Source organism: Taeniopygia guttata, chromosome 1A (assembly GCF_048771995.1).
Source record: "Taeniopygia guttata chromosome 1A, bTaeGut7.mat, whole genome shotgun sequence".
Classification (NCBI taxonomy): domain Eukaryota; kingdom Metazoa; phylum Chordata; class Aves; order Passeriformes; family Estrildidae; genus Taeniopygia; species Taeniopygia guttata.
This window is the reverse complement of record NC_133025.1, coordinates 1,044,932-1,069,372: the sequence shown is the minus strand read 5'-3', so window position 1 is coordinate 1,069,372 and position 24,441 is coordinate 1,044,932. Positions and strand designations below refer to the sequence as shown.

At 47.9% G+C, this 24,441-nt stretch overlaps 1 protein-coding gene across 2 annotated transcripts in view; it reads right to left on the bottom strand.

Moving 5' to 3' along the window:
• Nucleotides 1-24,441, bottom strand: part of AHCYL2 (adenosylhomocysteinase like 2) — a 63,744-nt gene that overhangs the window by 12,563 nt on the left and 26,740 nt on the right. The window contains exons 1-7 of one of the 2 annotated variants that reach the window (XM_030261573.4): nucleotides 15,443-15,543; nucleotides 13,657-13,765; nucleotides 8,440-8,583; nucleotides 6,976-7,076; nucleotides 6,036-6,138; nucleotides 3,160-3,254; nucleotides 658-764 (exon numbers count right to left, since the gene is read on the bottom strand). In XM_030261573.4, the coding sequence (XP_030117433.3) occupies nucleotides 658-764; nucleotides 3,160-3,254; nucleotides 6,036-6,138; nucleotides 6,976-7,076; nucleotides 8,440-8,583; nucleotides 13,657-13,765; nucleotides 15,443-15,499 (716 nt within the window). In that variant the 5' untranslated portion in view covers nucleotides 15,500-15,543. Of the gene's footprint in view, nucleotides 1-657; nucleotides 765-3,159; nucleotides 3,255-6,035; nucleotides 6,139-6,975; nucleotides 7,077-8,439; nucleotides 8,584-13,656; nucleotides 13,766-15,442; nucleotides 15,544-24,441 lie in introns of those variants that run through there. The other variant, XM_030261572.4, reaches the window with a different exon arrangement.

Sequence of the window (24,441 nt, the reverse complement as noted above, 5' to 3'; positions counted from 1 at the left end):
AGAGTCTGGAAATCCTGCTCCTGCTCTTGGGAAGGAGAAGCTGCCTTTGGAAATCTCTTCTTCCCACCCTGGGATTTTGGATCCTAGAAATATCACCGGTCCTTCCTTCTCCTGACCCCACTGGTGCAGAGCTGGAGCCACTTCCCCGTTTCACACATTTCATTTCCCTGTTCCAGGAGCTGCCAGAACCTCTGGCCAAGCTCTCATGCAGCCAAGCCTGTCCCCCTGCAAGAACTCAGCAAAAAGTGCTGCTCTCCTCAGTTCCCTGCTTCCTGGCACCTGGGATGGGATGAATCCCATGGAAAAGCTCCTCTGACACCTCCCAACCCCCAGAGCTGCTCCTGCCAGGCACTGAGGGATTTCACTCACTCCTCTCTGAGTGAAAACAACTCAGTTCCTCTTCCCAAATCTCACCTCTTCCCACGGATTTAGGGGAGGGCTGTGCTCTGGGCTTCCTCCTCTTCCACCTCCCACCCCACTCCTGGGCACCCTCCCACCCACAGGAGGGGCTCCTGCTGCTCCCTGGAGCTCAGAGCAGTTCCAGGTGTCCTGCTCAGGATTTAAACTGCTCAGGATTTAATCTGCAGCTTCCACAAGCCAGGCCCAGGCTGGGGGAAAAGCCGAGCTCAGCTCTGGGGCCTGGGCTTTGTCCCAAACCTGTGGACCCCGGTGACGCTCTCCTCCACAATGCCCTTGATCTTCTTGAACATGTTGGGGTATTTCTTGTAGATCCAGTGGGTGAGATCTCCCCCATCATCCAGGATCTGGAATAAAAACAGCCACGGAGTCACCCGGGGCCGGCAGGAAGCCACGGAGCCGCTGCTGGAATGAAAACGTTGGAGGTGAGTGAGGAGAGGAACCTTCTGGAAAACTGCCTTGGGAAGGGCAGGCAGGGAAACAACTCAGCCCCAGAAACCTCAGAATGCCAGGGAGAAGAGAGGTCCAAGAGCTTGGCCAGCTGTATGTGTATGGAAACACCTGGAACGGCACCCAGGGATGAAGAAAAGGCAGAAGAAAAGGAAAAAACCCAAATTTTTTCCCAGCAGGCCCCAGTGGCCTGGGCAAGGTGGGAAGTGTGAGAACCCTGCTGGATTCCAGGGAAAACAGGGAGCAGATGTCACCCAGGGGCTGCACAGGGTGACAGCACCACGGCCACCATGAGCCTCAGAGTCACCACCATCATCATCCTCATCACCATCACCATCATCCTCATCCCTGCATATTCCATACACTGATGTCAGACTTTTCATTGTATCATCATAATCATCATCATCATCATCCCACTCTTTGCACATTCCCTAAACCAAAGACTTCTCACTGCATCCTCCTCTTCCTCCTCCTCCTCCTTTTCCTCCTCCTCCTTTTCCTCCTCCTCCTTTTCCTCCTCCTCCTTTTCCTCCTCCTCCTTTTCCTCCTCCTCCTTTTCCTCCTTTTCCTCCTCCTCCTTTTCCTCCTCCTCCTCCTCTTTCCATATTCCATACACTGAGGCCAAAGACTTCTCACTTCATCATCATCATCATCTTCCTCCTCTTCTTTGCAAGTTCCCTGCTCCAAGGCAAGGAATTCCAACTGCATCACCATCCTCATCATCATCCTCATTCTTGCAAGTTCCACACTGATGTCAAAGACTTCTCACTGTATCATTTCCATGAAGGAAACCTCGCAGATTCCATGTTTTCCAGGAAGAAAAAAAAATCCCTTTCCTGAACCACTCCTGTCCAGAAGGAGCCTCCCCCTGAAGGTCAGAATTCCCAGAGCCATCCCATGAAGGATTCCCAGAATGGATTGGCCATGAACTGGCCCCACGTCCAAGGAACAGGGAGCAATGATGGGAAAAATGAGGGTGGCACAGAATTCCCAGAGCAGCTGTGGCTGCTCCTGGATCTCTGGAATGTCCAGGGCCAGGCTGGATGTGGCTGGGAGCAGCCTGGGACAGTGGGAGGTGTCCCTACAGAATGGGATGGGATTGAAATCCCTCCCAACCCAAACCATTCCATAATTCCATGACTGTAAGATCCTTCTCACACCCTGTTCCTCACCCAGCGTCCTGTTTCTTATCTCTAAAACCATTTATAATCATTTCTTATCTCCAAAATCCAGCAAAATCTCAGGGAACAGCTCCAAGATCCTGGTGCTCCCTCCATCATTTCCATGCTCCAGGAGCAGGTCTGGAAACAGTCCCAGGATGAAGAGATCCCGGGAAAGCCAAATCCACATTTTCTGGGACGCTGACTTGCTCCAAAAGTGGCATTTTGGATGGGAAATGATTCCTCAGAGAGCAGAACAAAGCTGCTCTCAGCTCCAGACTCAGTCTGATACCTCGGGGGTGGATTTTTTTTGACATTCCTGCTTCTTTTTGGAGGTGACAGCGACTGCAAGGGACAAAAATCCCACCTCAAACGAGCCAATATTGGCAAAAACCCAACTCAGAGCCGCGTTTCCACCTTTGATCACGTCTCATATTTAGATCAGGAGCTCCAGGGCTCAAAATCTCTGGGGAAATGTGATGAAAACAGCACAGCTGACAGCTGAAAATGATTCTGCTCACCCAATTCCAGGTGCTCTGTTTTCCCTGGAAACAAGGGCGGGATAAAAAGGGAGCTGGGTACCTGAGGTTTGTGTGGTTTAAATTTTGGAAGCACCAAAACCAAACCTCGCCTGGTGAGATACAGGAGATTTTAGGTGGTCTTCCCTTCCCTCTCCAGGAGGAATTCCCTATAAAAGCCATGAGGAATTCTCTATAAAATGCAAGAGGAATTCCCTATAAAATCCAGAAGAAATTCCCTATAAATGCAGGAGGAATTCCCTATAAAATGCAGGAGGAATTCCCTATAAAACGAAGTAGGAATTCTCTATAAAATGCAGGAGGAATTCTCCATAAAACCCAGGAATTCTCTATAAAATCCAGGAGAAATTCCTTGTAAAATGCAGGCGGAATTCCCCATAAATGCAGGAGGAAGTCTCTATAAAATCCAAGAGGAATTCCTTATAAAATGCAGGAGGAATTCTCTATAAAATCCAGGAATTCTCTATAAAGTGCAGGAGAATTTCTCTATAAAACCCAGGAGAATTTCCCTATGAAACCCAGGAATTCTCTATAAAATGCAGAAGGAATTCCCCATAAAATGCAGCAGGAATTGCAGGTGTTTCCCAACTCACCATGTTGGGCTGCCAGCCCTCGACGTTGACGCAGCGGTCGATGCACCACCAGAAATCGTCCTCGGATTCGCCCTTCCAGGCAAACACAGGGAACCCTGGCCAGGGAGGGAGAGGAGTTAAGGCAGGAAAATCCCTTGGGATCAGCTCTTGGACACTGATTTATTACTTCATGTGTTATTTGAATAGATTTGATTATTACTCAGCTTCAGCCAGCAAGACCCACGGTGGGTTTGGCTTCTTCTGGGTGTTCCAGAGCTCGTGGTCAAACCGTGGCTTCAGCCAGGTGAATTCCTTGATTTTATCCAGGTAAAATCCTTGGATTTATCCAGGTAAAACCCTTGGTCTTACCCAGGTAAAATCCCTGTCGTTACACAGGTAAAACCTCTGGATTTATCCAGGTAAAATCCTTGGCCTCACCTTCGCATTACTCAGGTAAAACCCTTGCATTTAATCAGGTAAAATTTCTGGATTTTTCCAGGTAAAATCCCTGGTCTTACCCAGGTAAAATCCCTGGATTTATCCAGGTAAAATCCCTGTCATTACCCAGGTAAAACCCTTGGACTTATCCAGGTAAATCTCATGACTTTGCCAAGTTAAATCCCTGATTGTATCCAGGTAAAATCCCTGGAATTACCCAGGTAAAATCCCTCTCATTACCCAGGTAAAATCCCTGGTCTTACCCAGGTAAAACCTCTGGATTTATCCAGGTAAAATCCTTGGCAATTACCCAGGTAAAACGCTTGGGTGTTATATATAATCCAAGAGGAATTCCCTATAAGATGAAGAAGGAATTCCCTATAAAACCCGGGAGAAATTCTCTATGAAATCCAGGAGGAATTCCCTATAAAATGCAGGAAGATTTCCCTATAAAATGCAGGTGGAATTCCCCAAAAATGCAGGAGGAATTATCTATAAAATCCAGGAGGAATTCCTTATAAAATGCAGGCAGAATTCCCTATAAAACCCAGGAGGAATTCCCTATAAAATGCAGGCGGTATTCCCTATAAATGCAGGAAGAATTCCTTGTAAAATCCAGGAGGAATTCCCTATAAAACCCAGGAATTGCCTATAAATGCAGGAGGAATTCCCTATAAAACCCAGGAATTCCCAATAAACTGCAGGAGGAATTCCCTATATAAGATGAAGAAGGAATTCCCTATAAGACGAAGAAGGAATTCCCTATAAAATCCAGGAGAAATTCTCTATAAAATCCAGGAATTCTCTAAAAAACCCAGGAGAAATTCTCTATAAAATCTAGGAGGAATTCCCTATAAAAATCCAATATTAATTCCTTATAAAATGCAGGACGAATTCCCTATAAAATCCAGGAGGAATTCCCCATAAATGCAGGAGGAATTCTCTATAAAATCCAGAAGAAATTCCCTAAAATCCAGGAGAAATTCTGTATAAAATCCAGGAGGATTTCCCTATAAGACGCAGGAATTCCCTATAAAACCCAGGAGGAATTCCCCATAAAACCCAGGAGGAATTCTCTATAAAACCCAGGAATTCCCTATAAAATCCAGGAGAAATTCCCTATAAAACCCAGGAAATCTCTATAAATGCAGGAGGAATTCCCTATAAAACCCAGGAATTCTCAATAAACTGCAGGAGGAATTCCTTATAAAATGCAGGAGGAATTCCCTATATAAGATGAAGAAGGAATTCCCTATAAGATGAAGAAGGAATTCCCTATAAAATCCAGGAGAAATTCTCTATAAAATTCAGGAATTCTCTAAAAAATCCAGGAGAAATTCTCTATAAAATCTAGGAGGAATTCCCTATAAAATCCAATATTAATTCCTTATAAAATGCAGGACTAATTCCCTATAAAATCCAGGAGGAATTCCCCATAAATGCAGGAGGAATTCTCTATAAAATCCGGAAGAAATTCCCTAAAATCCAGGAGAAATTCTGTATAAAATCCAGGAGGATTTCCCTATAAAACACAGGAATTCCCTATAAAATGCAGGAGGAATTCATTATAAATGCAGGAGGAATTCCCCATAAATGCAGGAGGAATTCTCTATAAAATCCAGGAGGAATTCCTTATAAAATGCAGGGGGAATTCCCTATAAAACCCAGGAGGAATTCCCTATAAAATGCAGGAGGAATTCCCTATAAAATGCAGGCAGTATTCCCTATAAATGCAGGAAGAATTCCTTGTAAAATCCAGGAGGAATTCCCTATAAAACCCAGGAATTCCCTATAAAACCCAGGAATTCCCAATAAACTTCAGGAGGAATTCCTTATAAAATGCAGGAGGAATTCCCTATAAGATGAAGAATGAATTCCCTATAAAATCCAGGAGCAATTCCCTATAAAATCCAGGAATTCTCTGTAAAATCCTGGAGAAATTCTCTATAAAATTCAGGAAGAATTCCTTATAAAATGCAGGAGGAGTTAATTATAAATGCAGAAGGAATTTCCCATAAATGCAGAAGGAATTATCTATAAAATCCAAGAGGAATTCCTTATAAAATGCAGGCGGAATTCCCTAAAAAATCCAGGAATTCCCTATAAAATGCAGGAGGAATTCCCTATAAAACCCAGGAATTCCCAATAAACTGCAGGAAGAATTCCTTATAAAATGCAGGAGGAATTCCCTATATAAGATGAAGAAGGAATTCCCTACAAGAGGAAAAAGGAATTCCCTATAAAATCCAGGAGAAATTCTCTATAAAATCTAGGAGGAATTCCCTATAAAATCCAATATTAATTCCTTATAAAATGCAGGACTAATTCCCTATAAAACCCAGGAGGAATTCTCTATAAAACCCAGGAGGAATTCCCCATAAAACCCAGGAGGAATTCCCTATAAAACCCAGGAATTCCCAATAAAACCCAGGAATTCCCCATAAATCCCGGGCCCGTACCGCTCTCGGCCAGCGCCGCCGCCACCTCGTTGAGGGTGGAGTAGATGTTGCAGGCGGCCCAGCGGCACTGAGCTCCCAACGCTCCCAGAGTCTCCATCAGCACCTGCGCCAAAAACACCGAAAATCAGCACATTTGGGGCTTATTTAGGAAAACAACGGGAAAATCAGCACCAGCCCAGTTTTATCTGCAAAAAAACACCCAGGAAATCGGCACCGTTCGGGGTTTTATTTAGGAAAACACCGGGAGTATCAGCAAAATACACCATAAAAATCAGTAAAATCGGGGGTTTGTCTGGAAAAATGATGGAAAATCCCCTAATCTCTCAGTTTTAGGGAGTCCCACCTCTCTCTCTGTGTGGGTCTGTTTTAGGGAATCCCTCCTCCCCCCATATGGGGTCAGCTTTAGGAGATGAGCAGTGGGAATGCAATATTTGGGGTCACTTTAGGGGATGAGCAGTGGGAATGCCCCGTTTGGGGTCAGTTTAGGGCACAAGCAGTGGGAATGCCCTGTTTCGGGTCAGTTTAGGGGATGAGCAGTGGGAATACCCCTTTTGGGGTCAGTTTAGGGGATGAGCAGTGGGAATGCAATATTTGGGGTCAGTTTAGGGTACCAGCAGTGGGAATACAATATTTGGGGTCAGTTTTAGGGTACAAGCAGTGGGAATGCAATATTTGGGGTCAGTTTTAGGGGATGAGCAGTAGGAATGCCCCATTTGTGGTCAGTTTTAGGGGATGAGCAGTGGGAATACAATATTTGGGGTCAGTTTTAGGGGATGAGCAGTGGGAATGCCCCGTTTGGGGTCAGTTTAGGGTATTAGCAGTGGGAATGCAATATTTGGGGTCAGTTTAGGGTACAAACAGTGGGAATGCAATATTTGGGGTCAGTTTAGGGTACCAGCAGCGGGAATACCCCTTTTGGGGTTCGGGGCTGGGCTCTCACCGCTGTCTGTGCCGTGATGTGAGTGCAGCCCACGATTTTGGCCCCGGCCAGGGGCTTCTCCCCCTGAGCTCTCTTCCTCAGAGCCATCAGCGCCGGCATCTCTGCGAGGGAACGGGAAAAGGGAAACGGGGATGGGCTGGGAAGGGCTCAGGAGGAACAGCCCCCGCTGCCCCACAGCTTCAAAACAGCCAAAGCCTCGAGAGCAAACCCCAAATACATCCAAATGACCCCAAACCCCTCCAGACTTTTCCCTGTTTTGTTTATATGTTTTCCTCCAGGTGAGGCAGCAGGAAAATCTGCTTTGGGGTGAGGATTTGGGATTTGCTGATTTGCTCCACCTCTCCAATATCCAAACCCTGCCTGGCCTTTGCTGGTTTTTTTTTTCTTGGAGGTAATCAAGCTAAACCAAAATTGTGATGTTTATGGGATGGATTTCACCTTTTCTACTGATTTAACAAAATAACTTTGACCATAGAATAGTCCTTTAATAATTGGTTGGAACCACACAGCACGACCCTGTAACTCCTTTCCCAACCCCAAAAATCCCACAGAAGCTTTCCCATCCCCCCAAAACCCCACAGCAGCTTTCCTATAGCCCAAAACCCCACAGAAGCTTTCCAAACCCCACAGAAGCTTTCCCAACCCCCAAAACCCCACAGAAGCTTTCCCATTTCCCAAACCCCACAGAAGCCCCAACCCCAAATGCCACAGAAGCTTTCCCATCCCCCAAAACCCCACAGAATCTTTCCCATCCCCAAAACCCCACAGAAGCTTTCCCAACCCCCAAAACCCCACAGAATCTTTCCCAACCCCCAAACTCCACAGAAGCCCCAACCCCAAAACCCCACAGAAGCTTTCCCAACTCCCAAAACCCCACAGAAGCTTTCCCATTTCCAAAAGCCCACAGAAGCCCCAACCCCAAATGCCACAGAAGCTTTCCCACCCACCAAATCCCAGATAAACTTTCCCATCCCCAGAACCCCACAGGAGCCCCAACCCCAAATCCCTACAGAAGCTTTCCCAACCCCCAAAACCCCATAGCAGCTTTCCCAACCCCAAAACCCCACAGAATCTTTCCCATCCCCAAAAGCCCACAGAAGCCCCAACCCCAAAACCCCACAGAATCTTTCCCATCCCCAAAACCCCACAAAAGCCCCAACCCCAAAACCCCACAGAATCTTTCCCAACCCCCAAAACCCCACAGAATCTTTCCCATCCCCAAAAGCCCATGGAAGCCCCAACCCCAAATGCCACAGAAGCTTTCCCACCCACCAAATCCCAGAAAAACTTTCCCATCCCCAGAACCCCACAGAAGTTTTCCCAACCCCAAAACTCCACAGAAGTTTTCCCAACCCCAAAACCCCGGAGCAGCTTCCCCATCCCCCAGGAAGGGGGTGAGGAGGCCAGCAGCACCCTGAGGCTGCCCAGGAGGGATTTGGGGGCAGGAGGAAGGAGCCCCCTTACCCTGCTCGGCGATCTCGATCTCGCGGCGCCCGAACTCGGCCTGTTTGATGTTCTTCACGCAGAAATCGCTGCTGCCCTTGGAGTTCTTCTGCTGCTTGTCCCTCGGGGAGGTCTCATCGTCGGAGCTGTCCGTGTAGGAGGCAGCTGCAGGGAGCAGGGCAGGTCAGGAACGGGGTAAAACATTCCCAAAATTCCCACGGGGAAGCGTGTGGGTGCCCCACCGAGGGTGTCCATGGATGTCCTTCCATCCCAGCTCCTTCCATGCCCAGCTGGGATCTCTCCTTCTCCTCACAAGGGTCATTTTCCCAGCTGGATTTACCTGGGATGAATTGTTAATTCTCATCCATCTCCAACAGCACAGCAGAGGTGATGGGATTGAGCACTGCCTGGTTCCCACACGGGCTCGTCTGCACGGCCTTCTCCCACTTCTCTTCCCCCAAATGTTCTCCCACTTCTCTTACCCCAAATGTTCTCCCATTTCTCTTCCCCCAAACGTTCTCCCACCTCTCTTCCCAAATGTTCTCCCACTTCTCTTCCCCCAAAAGTTCTCCCACCTCTCTTCCTAAAAGTTCTCGCACCTCTCTTTCCAAACGTTCTCCCATTTCTCTTCCCCCAAAAGTTCTCCCACTTCTCTTCCCAAATGTTCTCCCACCTCTCTTCCCAAACGTTCTCCCACTTCTCTTCCCCCAAAAGTTCTCCCACTTCTCTTCCCAAACGTTCTCCCACTTCTCTTCCCCCAAAAGTTCTCCCACCTCTCTTCCCAAACGTTCTCCCACTTCTCTTCCCCCAAACGTTCTCCCATTTCTCTTCCCCCAAAAGTTCTCCCACCTCTCTTCCCAAATGTTCTCCCATTTCTCTTCCCCCAAACGTTCTCCCACTTCTTCACTTCTCTTCCCAAACGTTCTCCCATTTCTCTTCCCCCAAAAGTTCTCCCACTTCTCTTCCCCAACGTTCTCCCACCTCTCTTCCTAAAAGTCCTCCCACCTCTTTTCCCAAAATTCAGACCTCCACAGCTCCAAGACATCCCACAAAATGCCTGCTGAGGTTTAGAGCCCTTCCAAGCCCAGTAGGAATTGTAATTTCAGACCCTCTTTCATCCCAGACAGTCACGGGGAGGGTGTGAGTTGATGATTGTCCTGTTACTGTGGGATTCCCAATCCTTGGGGTTGCTCCATTTTGGTGTTCCCTCAAAGTGACACTGAGCTGCTGGCTGAGAGGCTCACATGGGATGGTTGGAAGGAATTTCTCCATCAGGAGGATAACACAAGCCTGGCTCCCCATCCTCAAGGGATTTTGGGAATTGTTTGGAAAGCCGGGGATCACCGGATCCTGTCCTGTCACGGGATGGATTAAGGCTCTGCCTTAAGAGAGGCTGTGGATGTGCTGAATTCATTCCAGGAGCTGTCAATAATTGTCTTCCTTCCTTATCAGTGTCCTCCAAACCTTTGATTATGGAATTTGACCACGGCAGACACATGGAAGAGCCCTTCATGGAGTTAGAAATCCCCTTTCCCGTCTGATTCCTAAAATCCCATGCACTTAAATAAAATCACATCCATTTTTGATTTGAGTCACGATGGATCAACCACCATTTTGGATCAGCTGAAGGAATCCTTTGTGCCACATCTTCTGGAATTCGGATTTCGGATTGCGCCACGTTTTTGGTTTCTCTGGAATCTCCCCCTCACTGTGGGAAACCAAACCTCTTCTTCCACCTTCCAGGACTGGCACCAGCAGCCAAAGCAATGCAATGAGCTCCAAACCCCAGCTCCTCTTTCCTCTCCAGGTGACCCTTCCAGGACCCAACTGGCCATTCCTCATGGAATTGTTCTGCTCCAAGCCCTTCCTCTCCAGCTCATGTGGTGCTTGTAAAGCAGACCTGAGGCCTGACATCCAACAATTTGCTCCACCCCACGGGAATTCCGTGGTGGAACAGCTCCATCCACGTTGGCCCTGCTGGAGCTGGCCGGTGTTTTGGATCGCCAGGAATGATGGACACGGTGATGGATACTCCTCCTTCCACATCCCCACAGGCCTCTGGAACCCAAAGGAGCTGCTACGGTCAAGATTCCCAGTTTCCACCCCAAATCTGCGCCAGGGGAACGGGGCAAGCAGGAAGGAGGGAGGTTCTCGCAGTGCTGACCCCACCAGCATTCCTGGAGAGCCGCGGCATTCCAGAGGTATCCAGGCCTCCAGTGGGGATGGATTCCAACAGCTCCTTCATTTATTCAGAGAAATCAAACAGTCTTCTACCCTGATCAGCTCCAGTGACATTCCCACACCGAAAACCCCAAAAAAAAGGTGTTAAACTGGCTATGGGGTTGTGTTTCCTGCAGGACCCAACAAGCTCCACGCTTTCCCTCCTGGCTGGCAGGAAGGGTTCCAGGATTCCAAGGAAAAAGCTCAGCCCCGGCTCCCGATCCCAGGGAATTAGGAGGGAATTAGGCATTGCTGGAATTTCTCCCCATCCTCGGCAGGGGGTGAAGGGCGAGTCCCACCTTGTCAACAACCCCCGAGGGCAGCGGGGCTCCCGCTCCGCTCCCGATCCCACAGCAGATCCCAAAGGACCAGGAGCCCGGATTAACCACCAAGGGCACCTTATATAAAACCAAGCTCTACATCAAGGGCTCCAGGAGGGAGGATTAATTAGTTGGAGGAGGATTAGTTCCTTGAAGAGAGTTAATCTGTGTAGAGGTTGATTTGAAACCAGGGAGTTTTGGTTCTGGGGGTTAAAAGTAATTTTTTTGAACAAAAAAAAAAATCCTACCTAGAGGCGCCAGATTTTCATAGGCAGGAGGTTTTATGCTATTAAATAAATCTAAAATGTAGACGTGTACATATAATTACGGTAATTAAATGGATGCTGTTAGTTAATATAACAGCAAACCAAATCTCTAAAAGTCAATTTTGCCTTTGCTTTTCTGTAAAATGAAGAACAAGGACTGAAAGGAAAGGATTCCTGTCATTAATTGATGGGACAGTTTCCTAAAAATATTAATGAAAACTTCCTCCCTGGGCTTGGTATTCTGTGAGCTATGGAAAATTGAAACAGAAATTGGATTATCTGTGTTACGTGCTTGTATCTCTGTCCAGAAAGGTTGAGGATTCCACATCCCTGGAAGTGTCCAAGGTCGGAGAAGGCTTGGAGCAGCCTGGGACAGTGGGAGGTGTCCCTGCCCATGGCAGGGGTGGCACTGGGTGGACTTTGAGGTCCCTTCTGACCCAAACCATTCCAGGATTCCATGATTTCTATTATCAGTGTATTACTTGCAGATTGTTGGGCTCCATGATCCATGTGGGTCCTTCCCAACTCAGGATATTCCATCCATGATCCATCCATCCATCTGTCCATCCATCATCCATCCATCCATCATCCATCCATCCATCATCCATCCGTCCATCCATCCATCCATCCATCCATCCATCCATCCATCATCCATCCGTCCATCATCCATCCATCCATCCATCATCCATCCATCCATCCATCCATCCATCCATCCATCCATCCATCCATCCATCCATCATCTATCCATCCATCCATCCATCATCCATCATCCATCCATCCATCCATCATCCAACCATCCATCATCCATCCATCATCCATCCATCCATCCATCCATCCATCCATCCATCCATCCATCCATCCATCATCCATCCATCATCCATCATCCATCCATCATCCATCCATCATCCATCCATCCATCCATCCATCCATCCATCCATCCATCCATCCATCCATCATCCATCCATCCATCCATCCATCATTCATCCATCCATCATCCATCCATCCATCATCCATCCATCCATCCATCCATCCATCCATCCATCCATCCATCCATCATCCATCCATCCATCCATCCATCCATCCATCCATCATCCATCCATCCATCATCCATCATGGGAACTTAAGTCCTCCATCAGGAATGCCAGTTTTTCTCCTTTCATTACAGGAAATTAACATTTCCATGAGATAATTAACTGCAATTCTGATGTTAATTGCAAGGAGAGGAGGAGAATTCCCCAACGTTGCTCCAAGTTCTTCCAGCTGTGACCTGGGAGCGAACACGGTGACACCAGCCAGGACAAGCAGACTCAGAGTCGGCAAAAATAGTCCCAGAATATTCCCAGGTGCTCCAGGATGAGATGGGAGTTGTGGATTCCAAACAGAGCCTGGGCTGATGTGCCTCTGGAGAGAGCACAGCCTGAGCATTCCTGAATTTCTCCCTTTTCCACGGGAATGCAGTCAGTGCCCGCAGGATGGGTCACCCAGGTGGTGCCCACCCCTTGGGGGGCTCATCCCAACCTCTGGAGAAGACTTTGGAGGTTGCTCCAAGCCTGCAAAGCAGCAGGAAGGAAGCAGCAAGCCGGAACAGTCGGCATTCCCGCAAAAACTGGGATGAAGCCATGGGACTGTGGTGTCCAGGATCAGATGAGAACCTTCATCTTCTGGAGATGAGCTCCTCTGCCAGGAGCTGAGTGACCAGACAACCATGGCTTTTCCAGCTCTGCTCTCCCAAACCTGCTGAGGACTGCCAAGAGCTCCAGCCCGGTCCAGCGACATCCTCAGCATCGTGGGAATGAGTGGAGAAGCACCAAGGAGAGTTCCCGGCGAGGAGGACAGCCAGGTCCGTGTGCAGCCACCAGCCATGAGCCATCAGGAGCAGCTGGAGCCGGAGTTTTCTGAGGTTTTCCAAACTTGCCAGAACTGAATCAGAGCTTTGAACCTCTAGGCCAGGCTGGATGAGGCTTGGAGCAGCCTGGACTCATGGAAGGTGTCCTTGACCACAGCAGGGGGGTGGAATGAGAGGAGCTCTAAGGTCCCCAAAACCACCCAAATTCTCCCCAAATACACCGTGAGCTGCCAAGTATCCTAAAAATCCATCCAGCAAGATTCCAGCAGGAGAAACTCCTTCCAAGAGCCCTTCCAACTCCCTGAAGACTCCAACCTCATGTGCAACAAACCTACAGTGGGATCCCCGTGGATTTGTGATGCTCAAGCACGAATAAAGCATGGAAACACTTTTCCTGGGAGGAACAGGACAGGGAGGAAGGGAATGGAAGGGAAGACAGCAGCAGCTGCACGCTAGGGTTATAAGGAGAATCCAGAATAATTTAATTTTCCATCTATCCACACAGGACAAAGAGGAAAAAAACAAAAGCCTATTTCCATGTGTTCCCTCTGCCCCCAGAGCAGGTGTGGGACATGCCTGGACACACCTGAGCTGTAGCTGTCTGTCGAGGACTGCGAGATGGAGCGGGACAGTGACCGGCGGCCGATCTTGGTCGGGCGCTTGTTGAACTCCTGCTTTTGGTCAGCAAACTGGATCTGTGGAAAGAAATCAGGGATTTTCCGTAAAAAACCCAACAGATCAACCCCAAGAACCCAAAGCCTTGAGCAGACACCGGCACATCTCAGTCATGGCTCGGAGCACAATTCCTGTTATTTAATGGGGACTGGATATGCTAAATTGCCCATTTTGTTTAATTTCAGTCCTTCCAGCCAAGATTAGAGATGTAACTCCAGGCTGTTGAATTTTGGGAGCACAGATGGCTGGAGAACACAAGTTTTTAGGACGACACCAGATCAGGGAAGGGAAAATCCACACCAAACTCAAGTTACAGCCAGTGCTGTGCTGGGATTAACGCCCTGATCCCGGCGGGATGGGGGCTTTGCACACACGCCAGGGTTTATGTTCCTCCTTTAAGAAGTTGCTGGCCTGAAATAACTTCCCTTTTTTGTCCTTTTTCTTTCCTTAATTTAGAACAAATCCCTCCACGGCTGAGCAGCTCCATTGCAGGAGGAGGTTACTGGCGTGAAGTGGAGCTGGAGACACACAGGGATTCAACAAACGGGGAATAATTTGGGTTAAATTCACTTTTTTTTCCCCCCACATCACCTCTTTAAGGACATTGAACACAACTTTTCACACAACGCAATGATCTTGGTAGTTCAGAGCTCCCTGAGCTCTCACACATCCAAAACCAAGTAAACGACGAAGCAAAAGAAGTCCTGAACCGAATCAGGCAGAATTAGAACCAGACTTAAATAAAACCTTTAAGGTTTAAACCCCTTAAACACGGCCACAAGCTGGGCTCAGCTTTAGCTGAGGTGGAAGGAAGCAACAGGAAAGGGAAATTCGGGAAGGGGCCAGGTGAAGGCTTGGATCTGCTTTTGGCTTGTGCTGGCTGAGGTCCTTTGGGTTTAATCCTTTAGGGAATAGAGAGAGTGGGTAAAAAGAGAATTTCACAGAGTCCCGGAATGGTTTGGGTTGGAAGGGACCTTAAGGATCATCCAGTTCCACAGGACACCTTCCCCTACCACAATCCCTGCCAAACTCACAAGAGCCATGTTCCAGCCTGGCTGGGAAGATGAGAATGTTCCAGATGGGATGAAAAGAGAGATTTGGCTCCAGGCTGAGCTCGGTCAGCTCCCACCAGAACAGCTCTGAAGGCAACAGCTCCAAGGAGAAGCTGTGGAGCCTTGGAGAGCTGCAGTTCCTTGGATTTAGGAGCCTGAGCTGCTCTGAAGTGACACAGGAGCTCCTGCTTTCAACTTCCAACAGGAACAAACAATTCCCACTGGAAAACCTCACCTGCAGGGGCACAAGGGGTTAATGCAGGTGAGGTTTCACCTTTACATTCCAAATGAGCTCATCTGACCTGGGGTTTCCATCACAAAGAGCCACCTTGAGCTACTCCTCCATGCAAAAAAAGGTCTCCTTATCCAAGGTTTTCCTGGAAAACTTCCCCACGCCGACCCCACCAACTCCTCCAGACAGAAGAACAACCCCAGAGCAACGTGTGTGCCTCGACTCTTCACCACTCCTGAGAGAAAATTAAGATAAACTCTCCAGAGATTTGGATTTTCTCCAGCTGAGGAGCTCCAGGAATAAGTGACTGGGTGGAAACAGCGAGGGAAGGAGGAAGAAGAGAGAGGTAACAGAGAAACAATCGCGTTTTTGAGCAGAAAAGCCGTAATTACGGTCCCAAAGCGTGCCCTCACCTGGGCTTTCATGCCCGTTGACTGCCCGTTGACGTTGTATTTCTTCTTGTTGGGCATGGTGGCCTCGCCGGCTGTGCCCGGGCACGGCTCCCTCGGGAACAGGGAATGCCCCATTTATATCCACCACCCCATCCCCATCCCGCTGATCCTGCCCGCTCCGGTTTCACCGCAGGCGGAGGCAGCCAGGGCGGGAACAAATTGGGATTTTTGGACTTTTTTTTTTAGTTTTTGCATTTTTTTTTTTTTTGGCAGATCCCAGGACTTAATGAGGCGTCCCCACAAACAATTCCTGCCTGTGTTTTGTGTGGAATTACAGCGTTCCCTGACCTCCGGAGCTCCGTCGCGGCAGTTTTGAACGTGGCCTGGCTGGTGTGTGCATAACAATGCCTTATTTATGTAACCAGAACATTTCCCTGCTCGCTATAATTAACTCGCTAATTAAGCTCCTTTAACTCGGGCCCTCCCCTCCCCGCTCTCCCTCTTTCCCCCCCAATGTCAGATGACTGCGTTAACGGAGCCTCGTTAGAAGGAAATTAACTAATGAGCAACTAAAACAACGGGGGCGTTTGTTGGATGGCAAAGTGGTTTTTAATTATTATTATTTTAATTATCCTGCCCCTTGCTGCGTCCCCCATGGCAACCAGGGCAGAGTTTGTCCTTGGAAGGGTCCAGACTCCAACATCCATCCCTGTGTTGTTCCAATCCTTTGGGAATTATGGAATCATGGAATGGTTTGGGTTGGAAAGGACCTTAAATCCCATCCAGTTCCACTCCACATCTCCCACCATCCCAGGTTGCTCCAGCCTTGGATATTTCCAGGGATGGAGCATCCACAGCTTCTCTGGGTAGGATGTTGAGGGGCTTTTATGGGAATTATCTCAGGTAATAAATTATCAGGGATAAAACTCCTTGGATAAAAACTCCAGGCACTAAATAAGAATGAAAATTATTGTCCTGCACAGCGTCTGCTCGTTCCACAGCCTTTTAGGTGGGAAGAGATGATCCAAGGAAGAAAAAATGGGAAAAACGAGACTGCCAGAGGTTGGTGGGGCTTTGAGGTCTCCTCCAACCCAACCCATCCTGTGATTCCATTCTGTGATTCCAAGGAAAAGGGATCTGGGAAGCAGCAGGGCACAACTGATTGTCCTCAGCACCAATTCTGACTGAATATGGAATTAAAAAGCTCCCCCAGCCCTGATTCTTTCCGTACACCAAATTTACACCAGATTTACACTGGATTTACCCCGGGTCGGATCTGATCCTGCTCCTCTCAACAGTTGTCCCAAGGATGGAAAATGCTGCCAGGGAAAATCCCTTCCCCAAAATGTTCCTCCCATTTTCCCTCTCCAGGGCAGATTTCAAGGAATTCACTAAAAGAACAAAAAATTCCTGAGTTATATGAAAGCAACTCCTGGAGGAATGGATGGGAAAAAAAAAAAAAAAAGGAGGGAAATCCCCCCCAGAATTCCTGAGTTGTACAATGAAAAATGTGAGAAATGGAAATCTGAATTATTTCCAGTGTGGAAATATCTCAGGGAATAAGAAGCTGGGATCAGCGTTGCTTTTCTCACTTGACACTACAGCCCAAGTTGTGTTTTCCAGGTAAAGTTTTCATTTCCCACATTATCCATGAACCTTCTCCTGCAAAATCCTAAGGGAGACAAGACTTCAGCTCAGTGTAAAACAACTCAAAGCCTTTAAAGGGGGTAAAAAACTCATTTTATGGTGACACCAAAGCACAAACTCCTTTTCCAGCAGGTTTTCACACCAAGTTACTTAAATCCAAAGGCTTTTCCTGGGAAAAAAACCCCTTTTTTTCCTCAGTGAATGTCTGGTCCAACACATTAAAGTTAAGAATGAATATTCAATAAAAATGCTAAAAATAAAAGATTTTGCTTCATTTCCACCCCAGAGCTCAGGAATATTCTGTAATTTCTCTGCCAATCTGGGTCAGTCAAATAAAACCAGAGAGAACTACGCTAAATCCCAGTAAATTGTTTTGTTCTGAGTGTCTTTAATTGTTTCCTGGCCATGGATATTTGTTATTTTTTGGGAACAAAGGGAGAAAACAAGAGTTTTCTGAGGGGTTAAGCAGCACAAACTATCCAGCATTGCTGGAGCGTCCAAATCCACCTGCCAAGAACTTGGGAATTCAAATTTCCACATGGAATGAATTAAAATCCATCATTTTATGGATAGAACAGCAGGACAAGGCGGTGGCCTTGAAGAACTGCCACTGCTCGGTGACAAACTTGCTGGGAAGTCTTTTCCCAGTGGAAAAACATCTCAATCCATTGATGATGCAGAGATATAAAAACAATTTATGTATTTTTTTTAAATAAAGAAGGGTGAAGATTTTATATTTTCACATTCTGAGCTGCTTTAGTGTGTGGGTCTGGGCTTCATACCATGGGATGGTGAGCTCTGTGCACAGAGCAGGGAGACAAAACAATTCCTGCTCCAGCTGGGCACCAAGGACAAATGATCCAAACCTCAGCCCAGGAGCACAAACACCGTGGGCTGGAGAGAGAAAAACAAGCAGGGTGGGGCTGCCTGGGCTAAAGCTGGAATGGGACAATGAACTCCAAGGTGCCAATGGAGCAGAACTGATCCCAGGGAGAGCCCCCGGGAGCGCTCGTGCATTTTGGGGCCATTTTGGTTCATTTGGGTGCAGCCCTGGCTGGGCTCTGGTGCTGCCCAAGGTGGATCCATGGAGGAGATCCTTTCCATAAATCACGAATTTATTCTTTAGCTCTGCCCAGCCTCTGCTCCAGCTCAGCCTCCACAAGTGCTGGATCATGGAATGGTGGAATTCTGGTTGGAAGGGACCTCAGAGCCCCTCCAGAGCCACCCCTGCCATGGCAGGGACACCTCCCACTGTAATGTCCAGCCAGACCTTGGACACTTCCAGGGATCCAGGGATATCTGACAGAGAATCCCTTGGAACTGGTGGGAGCAGGGAGGAGAAATCCTTCAAAGGAGAAAACAGCAAACCCCTAACCCAGGCACTTCCAGTGGGGACAACGGGAAGGACAAGGAAGAGAAAAATCTCCTCCCTCAGCAGTGGAATGGGTCCCTTGGGCCATCCCAACCCCACAAAAAGCAGAAAAACCAGGAAACTGCTATTTCCACATTGCCTCAACTTGCTACAAACAGGCCATGGGTGTTTTATAACTGGAAAATGTGGGATCTCAGCAGCTGGAGCTGGAAAATCCCTGTGGAGTCACCACCTGCCAGGACACCTCATCCTGAGCCAGCATCCCGTGGGATCCCACAGTTCCTCCCACAGAGCCCTTCCAGGATTGCTGAGGGTGTTCAGGAGGTCCAGATGGGATTCTGGGGAAAATTCCTTCATGGAAAAGCTCTGGAAAAGGCTGCCCAGGGAGGTTTGGAGTCCCCAGCCCTGGGGAAGATTTCAAAGCCGTGTGGATGTGGCACTTGGGGATGTGAGGCAGTGGTGGCCTTGGCCATGCTGGGAATGCTTGGACTCCATGGGCTCCCAGGGATTTTCCAGCCTCAGGGATTCTGTGATTCCATCGGAGTCCCAAAATATGGGAGAATCCACATTTTAAGCTGCTTTCCCAAGAAGCAATCCAAAGGAATTACTATTATTATTTTTATTATTACTATTACTATTCACTACTAATACAATTTTCCAATATTTGGTTAATAACAAGAGGTGGACATAAAAACAGGGACTCAATAAGAACATTAAGACCTAAAAGACTGTTTGAAATAATGACCTTAAAGATAATGAGCAATTTAGAGCTCGGGCTAATTATTTCTTGAAATGTGGCTGCTCCCTCCCACGCTGACCCGAGGTACCACATAAAATGCAAATGAGCTGAGTTAAAACCCTGATTAAAAACTTCGCTGCAGGACATGACCCTTTGGAGCCCTTTGGAGATGGATTTGATGCCACAGCAGCTTTAAACCATCCATGAAATCATAAAACTGCCCTGGAAAAGGAAATTATTGAAGCAATAAGAATGAAAAAAAATCTATTTAAATAAAGTTTTTGTCATCTGACCCCGATCCCAGAAGCACCGAGTCCATAATGGAAAAATTAGAGAACCCACAGGGAGAGGTTTTGTTTTTAAGGAAAACTCCAAGTTTTTACAGAGAAAAACCCACATTTGAGGCTATAAATGAAGTTGTGAATGATGCAAAGTTTGCCACTGATAACCCTAAAAAGCAAAAGTCATTCCTGATTGTTGATAAAAATATGTTAAATTTGGAACTGTGTCACAAAAAAATGAGTGAGAGGCAGAATAAACTGGAATTTTACAATAAAATCCATACAATTAAGAAAGGGATAGCAGGGAACATAAAGATGGATATAAAGGGGAATAATGATGCCCGAATCCAATGCATGGACAATATTTGTAAATAAAATCGAATTCCTTTGCAGGAGCACCAGAATTTCAGCTTTTTATCGCATTGATCCAAGTATTTTTAGAATAACTACCAGGAAGGACAGCTTCAAATCCAGGAACTGGAGATGTGAGCAGAAATATAGGAAGAAATAACAAATATTGGTCCATTTTTGGGCCACAGGATACCAGGGGACACACGGAGCCAATCCCAGACACGGAATTCTGCCCTCCAAGCCCTGCCTGGTTTTTTGGAGCTATGTAATTTTATTTTCAGCTGCTTTGGGAATTCTTTCCACCAAAGAAGAAGGGAAAAGTGGATTCTAATATTTGGGATCCATTCTAAACTCTTTAACCACTCAAACAAGGAGCGCTTGGTGCCCTGGAGGGCGTCTGGAAGTTTTAGAGGTTTTATTCTGACAGCAGAATGCAAATTGCTGGTAAAAATTAAGCTGAAAAGGTGGACCTGAGATGAAATTCCAAATCTCCTGGAACACACTGTGGATTCTGCCACTCCTCCTCCCTGCCAGTCCCAAATTCCTATAAAAACTGGCTGTGAATACAACGAATTTGGGGTGATGGGGGGGAGATCATCCAGGACACTTGGCCCTTATTAACAAGGCAATTAATGCCAATGATGCTCATTAATCTCCCACCTTAACGAGCCTCATTCCAGGGCTTATCTTGAAGTTCTCACCAGGAATTCAGCTGCTGGTTGAAGGCAGCAGGTCAGTAACTCACCATCCACTCGGGCAGCTGGAAGGCGCCGGCGCCGCTGTCCCACATCTCCGATGGCGAATCCCTCCACGCTCACATCTGGGAATGAACTGGGAATGAACTGGGATGCACTGGGAATGCACTGGGATGCACTGGGATGCACTGGGATGCACCAGCCCAGCCCCACAGCCCACGGGGCCCTCAGGGACAGATGTCACACAGAGATGTCCCCTCAGGGCAGCGACACGTTCCTCATTCCTGCTCCAAATCCCAAACCCGAGAAGGGCTCAGATCCAGCTCGTTTTTACAGCCCTGAATTCCCACCCACCCCAGCTCTGCTCAGAGTTTGGGTCAGGAACAACCTGGCTGTGGCGTGGAGGATCATCACCTCAAAATTCCGATGTCCCCACGAATCCGGCAGCGATGTCCTGCAGGCACGCCAGGATTCAGACCTGGAGGCTTCCAGCACCGAGGATTTCACTCAGCATCACCAAAATTCCTGCAGCCTCAGCCCAAGGAGCGCAGGGATGCCTCAAATCCTGACTCGAGATCAGCTCCAGCTGAGCTGAAGAATTCCAAGGGGGATTCTTCTAAAGGATGGATCCGGTTCGGAATGAGCTCCACATGGATCCGGTTCAGAATGAGCTCCACATTCCAAGGGGAACGCTTCTAAAGGATGGATTCGGTTCTGAACGAGCTCCACATTCCAAGGGGGATTCTTCTAAAGGATGGATCCGGTTCGGAATGAGCTCCACATTCCAAAGGGAACACTTCTAAAGGATGGATCCGGTTCTGAACCAGCTCCACATTCCAAGGGGGATTCTTCTAAAGGATGGATCTGGTTCTGAACGAGCTCCACATTCCAAGGGGAACGCTTGAATGCTTCTAAAGGATGGATCCGGTTCAGAATGAGCTCCACATTCCAAGGGGAACGCTTCTAAAGGATGGATCCGGTTCGGAATGAGCTCCACATTCCAAGGGGAACGCTTCTGAAGGATGGATCCGGTTTGGAATGAGCTCCACATTCCAAGGGGATTCTTCTAAAGGATGGATCCGGTTCGGAATGAGCTCCACATTCCAAGGGGAACGCTTCTAAAGGATGGATCCGGTTCGGAATGAGCTCCACATTCCAAGGGGAACGCTTCTAAAGGATGGATCTGGTTCGGAATGAGCTCCACATTCCACGGTGAAAGCTTTTAAAGGATAAGAGCAGGGACAGGAGCCGCTGGAAGGGCTGCAGCTCCCTCTGCTGAGCAGACAGGGCAGGAAGGAATACTTGGATCTCCTGCACAATTCCACATCCACACCGGGATACAAACAGAATCGTGGCCCTCTGTGGGATGAAGGTTTGAGTTGAGGTTTCATCTTAACTGAGATTCACTCAAAATTCCATATTTCCACGAGCTTTCTGAGCCCTCCTTGGATTGTCGGCAGTGCCAGGGTGAGGTGGGGCTGGGAGCATTTCCCCTTCTTCTTTCTCCCTTGGAATTCCTATTTTCTGCTGGGAATGGCTGGGAGTTTGTTGTATTTGGGGTGGTATTTTCCCACTGTTGGCAGTTCCCCCTTCCAGATGGGAAGAGATTTCGGTCACTGCTGCCTTGAGACTGTCCCATTCCCATCTCCAAGAACACCAAATTTAACTTGTGCCAGGAAAAAGCAGAAGTGTGGGATTTGCACAGCCAAAGGATTCCCAGAGCTCTCGCTGTCCTTGCACACTGGGCATGCTTTCCTCCATGGAAAAATGGAATCATTGAGGTTGGAAAAGCCTTTGGAGACCGTGGAGTCCAACCCAGCACTGCCCAGGCCACCACTGACCCTGTCCCCAAGTGCCACTCCAGGTGGCTTTGAAATCCCTGCAGGGATGGGGACTCCAGCCCTGCCCTGGGCAGCTGTGCCAGGGATGGACAAACCTTTCCAGGAAGGAATTTTCCCAATATCCAGCCTAAACCTTCTCTGGAACTTCTTCAGTGTCCTTTCCATGGACTCAGCCCTTCAGGAACAGCTCCAGCCTGAATCCTTTTCCATGGACTCAGCCCTTCAGGAACTGCTCCAGCCTGAATCCTTTTCCATGGGGTCAGTCCTTCAGGAACTGCTCCAGCCTGGATCCTTTTCCCATGGGGTCAATCCTTCAGGAACTGATCCAGCCTGGATCCCTTTTCCATGGGGTCAATCCTTCAGGAACTGCTCCAGCCTGGATCCCTTTTTCCATGGGCTCAGTCCTTCAGGAACTGCTCCAGCCTGGATCCCTTTTCCAATGGGGTCAATCCTTCAGGAACAGCTCCCTTTTCCACGGGGTCAATCCTTCAGGAACTGCTCCAGCCTGGATCCCTTTTCCACGGGGTCAATCCTTCAGGAACTGCTCCAGCCTGGATCCCTTTTCCCACAGGGTCAATCCTTCAGGAACTGCTTCAGCCTGGATCCTTTTTCCATGGGCTCAGTTCTTCAGGAGCTGCTCCAGCCTGGATCCCTTTTTTTTCCATGGGGTCAATCCTTCAGGAACTGCTCCAGCCTGGATCCCTTTTCCACGGGGTCAATCCTTCAGGAACTGCTCCAGCCTGGATCCCTTTTCCATGGGGTCAATCCTTCAGGAACTGCTCCAGCCTGGGCTCCTCTCTCCATGGACATCCCTGGGCTGCTGTGCTCGGCTGCCTCTCCAGGGGCTGGGAATCTGGGAATCTCTGGGAATTTCTGCTCCAGCACCTGGAGCAGCTCCTTCCCTCCTTCACCACTGGGGATCTGCTCCTCTCACATCCTTCCCATCCTCTCTCCCACTGGTGTCCCACCTCCAGTGTCTCGTTTTCCTTCCTGAATTTATCCCAGAGGTGCTCCAACCATCCCTGAAGGATCCAGCTCCTGCCAGTGGTGGCTCCAACGTGGAGCTTCTCCCAGAAGCCACCCCTGTCCCCTGTCCCTGTCCCCATCCAGTGTCCAGTGCTGGGTGTCCTGGGACAGGAGAGGAACCTGGAGCAAGCCCAGGGCAGGACCAGGGTGGTGGCCAAGGGAATTCCTGGGAAGTTTGATCCAACAAAGCATTCCAATGTATTAAACCCTGACTTGTTTCCATTTATTCCAATGTATTAAACCCTGACTTGTTTCCATTTATTCCAATGTATTAAACCCTGAGTTGTTTCCATTTATTCCAATGTATTAAACCCTGAGTTGTTTCCATTTATTCCAATGTATTAAATCCTGAGTTTTTCCATTTATTCCAATGTATTAAACCCTGAGTTGTTTCCATTTATTCCAATGTATTAAACCCTGAGTTGTTTCCATTTATTCCAATGTATTAAACCCTGAGTTGTTTCTATTTTCCACTGCAAACCTTTCCAGTTTGGGATAATCTCTCAGATAAGGAATTTCAGCACAAGTGGGGTGTTCCCATTGCTACCCATCTGGGCCCTATGATGTTATTTTAGGAAAAAACCAAACAAACTAAAAAAAAATGTGGATGATGAGTATTTAAGCTCCTCTGAAGTTTTAGATGGGATGAAGCTTTAGATCAGAATGAGGAAATCAAGATTTTCCTCCTTCCCTACCATGATTCCTAAAAACTCTGGAACAAAACCTCCCTGATGCTCCCCAACCTTTAACTCCCTGTGGATGGTGATTTCCAACTCCCTGACTCAAACCAAGGTTTATTATCAAAAAATTCAGGAAATACCAGCAGTGATCTGTTTGGAAAAGTTTCTCCCAGGAAAAGGGAGAACAATTACGAAAATCGTATAAACCCTATTTTGATTAATAAATCACTTTGGGTTGAGTTTCAGAGCAAAGAACAATTCAAAGCCTCAGTAAATATAAAATTCCCAGAATCCAGAGGTTGAACGGATTAAAGCCCTGAGCGGAGAACAAGAATTAGGAATTACTGTCCAAATCCTCAAAAATTCAGGGATTGCCATCCCTGCTGAA